Source organism: Limulus polyphemus, unplaced genomic scaffold (assembly GCF_000517525.1).
Source record: "Limulus polyphemus unplaced genomic scaffold, Limulus_polyphemus-2.1.2 Scaffold2498, whole genome shotgun sequence".
Lineage (NCBI taxonomy): Eukaryota > Metazoa > Arthropoda > Merostomata > Xiphosura > Limulidae > Limulus > Limulus polyphemus.
The window spans coordinates 173,642-183,707 of NW_013668108.1; the positions used below are offsets into that span (position 1 = coordinate 173,642).

The window sequence follows — 10,066 nt, forward strand, 5'->3', positions numbered from 1 at the left end:
GTTTTCCTGACTTACTTCTTGAACTGTTACTCTTCAACCGTCAACAATGTAACAGTTTTCCTGACTTACTTCTTGAACTGTTACTCTTCAATCACCAACTATGTAACAGTTTTCGTCTTGACTAACTTCTTCAACTGTTACTCTTCAATCGTCAACTATGTAACAGTTTTCGTCTTGACTTACTTCTTGAACTGTTACTCTTCATCTTTTATCTTCCTCATTCCTCCTCATCTATTGACTTGAGAAAGAAAAATTGGAGATTGCAAACATGGTAACTGAGTGCAGTAGAGTTATGTAAAAAATTGGTCTGATTATACATCGATTCCGTTTTATATTATCAGGCATAAGAATATAAAAAATGTCTTTGTAAATTAAAATGCACATGCACAATTTAAACACTATCTATATATAACCCAAGCGCTTTCGAAAGGTAGACCATTTTATTTTAATCAAAAAGAAATTAAATTTTTTGTCTACTTCCAACGACATCAGAGTATAATACGTTCAACAGCTGGTATTTCTAGCACGTTGGCTTTTACGTTAAACCTGACACTTGTTATTGCATGTTAAGTAGAGATCACACGTTTAACATAAGGTAAAGGCTAAAAATAGATACAGGGAAAAACTATCATGTCGTGATTGAAAGAAAAAAAAGCCACGTGAAATTTAATGAAGTTTTTCGTGAATATTCCAGACAGATTTGCACAGTAGGCGTCTGAGAGGGAAATGTATTACACATATACAACTGTAATATCATATTACGTGACTTCTAGAAAATATTATCACGAAATTATCTATAGCTACGTATAGAGTAAATTCTTATAAAACAGGAATTTGTTATTTTAAATAACCAACAGCTAAAGAAACAAAAAATAGAAATTATATAAAAATATCAGTAACAGAAAAAAGTTAAAATTGTAAACTGGTTTCTACAATTTATTTACGAACTTTCTCGTTGGCTACAGTTCAGCAAATTTACACTTAGGAATTAATAGTTTTATAACAGAAATGTAAGAATTATACGTAGTTCAGTAAGTTGTAGTAGTTTTATAACAGAAATGTAAGAATTATACGTAGTTCAGTAAGTTGTAGTAGTTTTATAACAGAAGTGTAAGAAAACTTACTGAACTGCGTATAACTACTACTTCTTATACTTCTGAATATAAAAACTTACTGAACTGCGTATAATTCTACCTTATACTTCTGATATAAAATTAACTTACTGAACTGCGTATAATTCTTATACTTCTGAATATAAAACTACTACAACTTACTGAACTGCGTATAATTCTTATACTTCTGATATAAAACTACTACAACTTACTGAACTGCGTATAATTCTTATACTTCTGAATATAAAACTACTACAATTCAGTAAGTTGTAGGAGCACAGATAGCCCTTTGTGTAGCTTTGTGCATAATTACAAACAATACTTGCTGCAAGAGCCCACAATTACCATCGACACTGTGAGGGATCGTAGTTTATTCTACGACAGTGTCAGCGTCTTTATACATTAGTTTAGCCACAGAAACTGTGGTATAAATGTGTAAACATTCTGTTAGAAACAGCTTCTACTACATTACAGCAGATATCGGTTGATAATCTTGTTTCAAACGTGTCTCCGAATTTATGAAACAAACTATACCAAATACTATATATCAGATATTATTAATCTCTAGCTATACGTTATATATATAATAGAAAAAGTATAATGGTTTAACATGAACAATTTCCCTATACATCCGAGAAAATATAAATAAGAACAGTCTTTTTTTTTTGTACTTGTCCAGCACGATTTATGTCTCGTTTAAGCTACGTGTGAATGATCAGCTTAATTATTATTTTGCAAGCTATTATTTTGAGATTCCGGCCGCAGAAACTGGAGTGCATAATAATCAAAGGAATACGTGAACCAAAGCATATTCCCATAAAGGGTGTTGAGAACATGAGTTGCTAACGGTAAGGGGCGTAAATACAAGCATAACACGAACAGGGAAAAAAAAAGTAAGTACTACTTGATAAAAATACCAATCTAAGTTCCCATATATTACCTCAACGAACTGACGACACTTACTGAGACCTAGGATGCTTTAGTTGAAATAGAATTCAGGCAAGAGAAACCCCATTTCCTGCGTTCTTATCTTATGTAGACTAACTAGACACAGAAAGGAACTCTGTTCTTACTGACACTGAGGAAATAAAATCTCCCCAGCTATGATACAGCAGCTCGCGAAAATTATTTCTCTTCATCATCCTGTTTATACTGTATTATATACTGTACGAACATAATATTGTATTAATTCGAGAAAGTAAATATTGATCATTTATTTTTCTCCTGTAATGTATGTTGTGTTTTTATTGTTTCCTGAAAGATGTTATTACAGGCTGCTTTGTTAAGAAGTTGTTAATCGGTTGCTTTACTTTGAAGCTGATAAGTTGCTGCTTTGTTTTTAATTTGTTAATTGGCTGCTTTACTTTGAAGCTGATAATTGACTGCTTTATCTTGAAGGTGATTAGTGGTTGCTTTTTTTTTAATTTGATCATTGGCTACTTTACTGTGAAGCTGATAAGTGACTGCTTTCTTTAAAGTTGATAATTGGCTGCGTTAATTTGAAACTGATAAGTGGCTGCTTTCTTTTTAAGTTGTTAATTGGCTGCGTTAATTTGAAACTGACAAGTGGCTGCTTTATTTTTAAGTTGTTAATTGGCTGCGTTAATTTGAAACAGATAAGTGGCTGCTTTATTTTGAAGCTGACAATTGGCTGCTTTATTTTGAAGGTGATAATTGAAATCATTTAAAAAATAAACAATTTGTTTAAACGCAAAACTAAAACAAGAAAACAACAGGTTACGACCATATATTTCCTTTACAACTCAGGATATGAAAATAATTTACCTTAATAAAACCTCTAGAAATTTAATAGTGGTAAGGTTATATTTATTTCAAAAGTTTTTAAATAATTCAAAATTTCAAACTTAAATTTTCATTACTGATAAATTGTTAAGTGTCGAGTGAATTTCAACATAGTAATCGTTTGATAAATAAATCGAGAAAAAAAAAAGAAACCAACTAACTAAGATTGCCCTCTTCTGCTATTTCCTTTATATTTTATACTCGGAAACTAAAACCAAAGAACATTCATTCAATACGAAGTTTCCTGAATAATCTTTATTGCACCTGATACCAATGTGAAATAAATATACTGCAACATTGTTCTATTTTACTGACAAACGAAGTAAGTTTAAGCTCCAAAACGCTTGGTCCTGAAGCCAGTCAATAAGTCTCTTCTAGTCTTAACCAAAACGGATTTTTCTGCCTGAAGCTTCTTACCAGGAACTGCCCGGTCCAGATGAAAGCGACTCGTGTAATCGATTTCGCGAGAACGCAAGGCTACAATCAGTGGCGGATTACAAAGGAACAGGAAAGTTATTGTGAAAGACTTCTGGTACAGAAGCAGTTGTGTCGCTTAGGGCGGCGAGACAAAAATAAGTAGTGAACGCTACATTCGTATATATGCTGGCGTCAAAAACCTCTTAAGCAAGCCAATTTTTTAAGAACGCTTTTCTCGGATTCCCACTGTAAGCTTATTAGAGTTTCTTATTTTGTACTTGAAAAATATTTTTCTAAATTTTGGCAAAACGGATGCAAAGAATACCTTGAAACTTATAAATTTTTTTAAAAACATCTAAGTTTTAAACCGTAGAAAACACAGAAAAAACTAAAACGCCACATTAGGATATCAGCTGTGACCACCGCGGGTGGGATCGAACCCTGGATTTTCAGTATAGTCTCACAGGGTGACCTCTATTAAATGTGAAAGTGACATGTAATATTATATCTTAATATATGATTGCATTAAGTGACAATGCGGCATACGAAGACTTTAATGCCTAATAGAGTCTTTGCTACCCGTATAGATTAACTTTGTTATACTTGCTGCGCCCCCCAGTGGCACAGCGGCATGTCTGCGGGCTTATAACGCTAGAAACCGGGTTTCGATACCCGTGGTGGGCAATCTAAAACGAACGAACGATCTAATAAATTGTTATTATTGAAGGGGGGGGCTTATTTATTTAGTGGGGAGTTATATTTTATTTTGTTTGCCAAAATAAAGATTCCTGCTAGAAACAATTTTCTATTTTAACATTTTTAACATGTTCATCCAACAGAGTTGTGTCTCAGTATCAACAACAATAATGGAACACGAACAATGATGTTAATAATGAACTTTGTAGTGAAAATAACACTGAAAGACATGTTGTTACAAAGCGACTTTAAGCCGTAATGAGTTATCTAAATAAAAGTGGCAGCTTTTCTATAAACCTAACTTTTTTTTTGTAACCTACCCTAAAACTTACTGGCTTTTGTGTGTTCCGGGAAATTATGTATCAGTGCTGTTTGATGCTATGCTTTCTGTAAACTTACGAACAAACGTTTTTAACAGCTCTTGTTGGCGTATCCTGGATGATCAGTAATATGAATACTGGGAATTTTTCTGGCGAAATGTGTTAAATATATTTTCAATATGTCCAGAAGTGAAATGTTCAAATGTTTAAATTGTTTGCAGGTGAATCTTCAGATAAGTAAAATTATTCACACCGACATTCAAACTCTCCGCAAGTGAGTCTTTTTACACATATAAGTTATTTTTTCATACAGACATTCAGCTCTTTGGCATGTAAATTATTCATACAGACATTCAAGCTGACACAGTTTTGCTCAGTTCCACATTTGTTAACGTTTGTTACATATTTGATAATAGAACATAAAGTAGACACAATTTTTCTTACCTTAGCCAACGTTTTATTTTTATTGTAAATAACCTTATATCAATATTACTAACGTATTCTGTTCACGTGTGTCAATAAATAGGGAAGAGAAGTTATACGATCCTGTTGATAATTAACAAAAATCATGCCTCATACTCTTGGTATTTAACAACACTTAAGGAGTTTCGACTGCCTCAAAAGAAAAATACACGCCAAAAAAGGAGAAAAAAGCAATAACTAGATTTTTTCCTTGTTCATTCGATACTCGGTTAAAGTGAATTCCCTCGAGTCAATTTGGATGTCATCGACTTTCTCTGTCCAACAAAACGTCGTGTTTCGGAATTCACTGCATTTAGTGCATTCTGAATCAAAGTAGATAGATCAAAGCTCCGATCCTGTCGACAAGTAAATCCAAATTAAATGCAGTTTTTCCCTCCCTACAAAGAGGAAAGAGCTTCCGAGGATACAAGCTGATAAAAGGATTAAAATCCCTGTCATTGATCTTGCCGAGAAAGTTGGCTGTCTATAATCAATTCCCATAGATCCCAGAGGATCGTGTACTAACTTGGTTCGATCAAGGATCCTCGCTTAACTTCACAAAATTTAAGCTTGAGCATCCGTATAATAACTAGCTTTTCAAAAATCATTAAATATACAACAGCTACCTGAACTCGTTGAAGTCTGAAACATCAGACAAAGAATAAAAAATTTGTTTATAACATTATTCTAAGAAACAGTGATTAACTTAGAATGAGTTTGTTGTTCGTGAATACTATTAGAACAACCAGCAGCTAGATGTAGAATGGAACACAAAATATTGTTCTGCAAACAATATTTGATGTGTGAATGTTTTCATAGTTGCCATTATAATCAGACAATCAAAATATAAGATTTCCTACTCTTTTCAATTTTTCAACTTAAATTCACATTTAATTATTACATTAAATGCTTACAATTACAACCACTAGGTGGCTCCCTATCACTTCATTTAAATTTGTTAGCAGGATGGATTTAATGAATTTTTAGAACAGTTAGTTTTCGGTTAGCATTCGTTGTTTTAGACTACCACGTTACAGTTCTCCAAACTAAGCTCCCCCGGTGGGACAGCAGTAAGTCTACGGACTTGCAACGCTAAAATCCGGGGTTCGAATTCTTACGGTGAACACAGCAGACAGCCCAATGTGGCTTTGTCATAAAATAAACAAAACAAACTGAATCTAAACTATGTTATTCACGTGTTTCTAGCGTGCATACAATCGCAAATACGAAAAGTTAATAATTGTTTGTTTTGAATTTCGCACAAAGCTACACGAGGGCTATCTGCGCTAGCCGTCCCTAATTTAACAATGAAAGACTAGAAGGAAGGCAGCAAGTCATCATCACCCACCGCCAACTTTTAGGGTACTCTTTTACCAACGAATAGTGGGATTGACCGTCACATTATAACGCCGCCACGCCTGAAAGGACGAGCATGTTTGGTTGGACGGGGATTCGAATCCGCGACCCATAGTTTGGGAGTCGAGCGCCCTAACCACCTGATACTTATATAAAACGCCCTCCAGTGGAACAGCGGCATGTCTGCGGACTTACAACGCTAGAAACCGGGTTTCGATACCCGTGGTGGGCAGAGCACAGATAGTCCATTATGTAGTTTTGTATAAAACATAAATCTAAAGTACTCTCTAGACAAACAAATATTTATTTTGATGATAAAATGTCAACTTTGGTAGATACTATCAGATGAATGACGGCCATTATTTCTACGTGCTAGAACAATGAGGAAGTCAAAATATCTGTTGAGAAACGAGCACGAGATGAACATCATACTGGTATATTTTACCTTAATTAACAAACAAGACACGTGCTTTATTTACAACATTCCGTTGAAACTGCGGGAAAAAAAAACTCATTTCAAGTTTCTGAATATGACGAATGTTTATCTTCTGTAAATTTTTATTTAATATGCATATGAATAATTATTTCATCATGTTCGGCAACAAGGTCGCTATCGGATCTTATACCCAATATTATTAGCTCTATTTGGATATTCCGACAAGAGGGGTTTTAGTAATTACTAATATATATAGCTTTTCTATATTTTTTCTGAGCTTCTTGACTACGTGTGACTCAGTAAGTGACACTATCCTCCGATGGACCCCAGTCTCTATTGACAACAATAGTAATGATAGCTCCCGGGGGTGAATCTGAGCTATTAGTCATGCCAAGTTTAGTTGGTTGCTCAGTAGAGTGAGAAACACGCGATTCTGCTTCATTCCTTTCTCTCTCTGCTGCTTCGTCGATGGAAGATTTTACCCCCTTTGTCTCGCTTTGAACACAACTCCACTCCTTATGTGTTGCTGGAAATTATCAATCTTGTGGTAAATGTGCATTGTTTCAAAGCATAAATTTAATTCCATCACTAATCGCTTATTCCACAGAAAGGGACTTTCCTTACTTTAACCAAATACAATATGTTTTTAAAGTAATCGCTTCATCTATTCTGTGAAGGGATAATTACACAATATTTATATGAATGACGAGTCTCAGCCATGCTTTAAACTATTATTGAAATAGCACACTTTTATATGTAATTTAATTTTTGCCATCAAATGGCAAGAGTATTTTCAAGCACTCTTAGGGATGATGTTTTCGTAGTTACCATTAGGATGAGGTAAGCAAAATATAACGTTCCCTACCTTTTCAATTGGTTCAACTTAAATTCACATTTTAAGTGCTTACAATTACAAACACTAGGTGACTCTCAATTTCTTGATTGAAATATGTTAACAGAACGCAATTAACGTGTTTTCAGAATGACCAATTTTCTATCAAAATTACTTTATACTCCAGTCTTGTACGTTTTAACAGCGCACTCGTCGTATAAGGTTTATATGCAGTCTATTAAATAACGAATAAATATACATAGAAACTTACGAATTTTTGACTGAGTAAAAGGCAGAAAATAAAACATATAACTATAGTGAGTTCAAATAAAAATTACAAGGTTTTGGGATAGTAATTGAAAAGGATAAACTTACCAACCACAATTGACGAGGAGTAAAAGAAGCAGAAAAAGGCCAAATGCACCGTCTGAGCTTCTGCACCAGTTCATACTTATATTAAAATATGAGAGACTTCTATGGAAAACCTGTAATTCCTGGAAAACGAGCAGAATAAAAGATTTATAAGATGTTCGAATAAAACAGTGTGTTATATACTATGCGTTGTTAATTATTTATACACGAAATATATTTAGCATTAACCCCAATAACACATTTATTGTCCAGCTAATTATGAGCTCGAACTGCAGTTTGAAGTTCAAATTACTGGTAACGAAAAGAGGGCGCTCTTTTTAATTACTTATTTCAAAGTTAGTTAGTTAGTAATTTATGACTTTTCAAACCCTGTATTAATTAGTCCTTAATCAGCTCCTTGCATTAAATGTAAAGATCAGTGAACGTTTGAATATAGACTTCTCAGATTAATCATCATTTAATAACAATGGGCTAAACTTACTTCCGTTTTACTGACTTTATATATGCAAGATGTTATGATATAGTTGTTTTCGTTACATCAAACTTAATTGTTGCAACCGTTATACTTTTGCACACGTGTAATAGCGAACTGTGAAATTAACACAACTTAAGATATGCCTGCAAAAGAGATGGCGGAATCTAAACACCACTCGGGCGTAACGGAGAGCTTCGAGATAACAGTCTACGAGACGCTGTGACATCACACGATGCCGGGTCACGTGACATCAGTATTATTGTGAAGCTCAACTTTCAAATCATTAGTGTAACTGGGCTATGACAATTATAGTCATCAGGAATCCCTAACGTAATTCATGGTCGACTACTTCATCTGTAACGCGGGAAAGTAGCGTCTTCTGTCACAAAACTGTCATTCTAAAGACATTTAGAGTCAAAAAGCAGTAAAGTTCGAATGAGATTAGTATCGTCTACATAGCTTCGCATGCAAAGGCACAATAACTATCATTATATAGGAAACATCGTAATCTGTGTCAGAGTAAACAATCAGACCATCAACTGGTCTTATGTATTATTATTATTAGAGATATGTATATTTCACTATATAGGGCTCTTTTATCTAAGAATAAACTTGCAACATTACACCGAAGAATATATGTACAGATGAAGTTTAACACTAGAATTATCGAACTTTTCAAACGCATTTTTCTAAACTATTCATGAGCTACTTTTGATTTTATTGGTTCTAGGAATCCTATTGAGTCACACTAGAAAATGTGAGCAAACGTACCATTAATATCGCAATTAATTCAAATAACTACTGTTTGATTCCTTCTGCATTTTTTTCTTACTTTTAAAAAAAAAACTAAACACCGTGGACACAGCACATATAGTGTATTGCGTAGCTCTGCGTTTAACAACAAACAAATTTTAAAAAATTACTCATTATTATGCAGTATGTGGACCTCACCGGCAAAGAAAGGTTTAAATAAAATAAATTTAAGAGTTAAGACAAAAAAGTCAGCATTTCAACCAAGTATGGACAATTCTGTTAAGCTGTTTTAATAATCAAAGCCAAAATTCAATTCATCTATGTTGAGCACAGATCGTGGAGTGAAAAACAAAAACTTTCTAAAATATTCTTGGAATCAAAAATATTTGTTACTAATAAGAACCGAATATTACGATTACACAATAAAGAAACAGAGTGATTCAAAAACAGAATATTATAACTGATGTTTTTGGTTTTGGTTTTGTGACGACGAAGGAAATCTTAAAAACATGTGTTTAATTTAAATCTGTACAGAGCCAGATTTGCTTAAACGAAAAAAAGTTTCACGCATAGTGAGGCTAAGTATATCTTTGAATATATTACTTGCAGATAGTTTGAATGTTGGTGCGAATAAATTACATCTCAAAGAGCTGAATGTCTGTATGAAAAAATAACTTATCTGTGTAAAAAGACTCACTTGCGGAGAACTTTATGTTCTATTATCAAATATGTAACAAACGCTAACAAATGTGGAACTGAGAAAAACTGTGTCCACTTTATGTTCTATTATCAAATCTATAACAAATGTGGAACTGAGAAAAACTGTGTCCACTTTATGTTCTATTATCAAATCTATAACAAACGCTAACAAATGTGGAACTGAGAAAAACTGTGTCAACTTTATGTTCTATTATCAAATATGTAACAAACGCTAACAAATGTGGAACTGAGAAAAACTGTGTCCACTTTATGTTCTATTATCAAATCTATAACAAATGTGGAACTGAGAAAAACTGTGTCCACTTTATGTTC

The 10,066-nt window shown here is 33.6% G+C and overlaps 1 protein-coding gene across 4 annotated transcripts in view; it reads right to left on the bottom strand.

The window, feature by feature from the left end:
• Nucleotides 1–7,924, bottom strand: part of LOC106467132 (glutamate-gated chloride channel-like) — a 127,009-nt gene extending 119,085 nt beyond the window's left edge. For all 4 annotated transcript variants that reach the window (XM_022395268.1, XM_022395267.1, XM_022395266.1 and 1 more), the window contains exon 1: nt 7,810–7,924. In XM_022395268.1, coding sequence (XP_022250976.1) covers nt 7,810–7,883 — 74 coding nt within the window. In that variant the 5' untranslated portion in view covers nt 7,884–7,924. The remainder of the gene's footprint in view (nt 1–7,809) is intronic.
• Nucleotides 7,925–10,066: the final 2,142 nt, after the last annotated feature.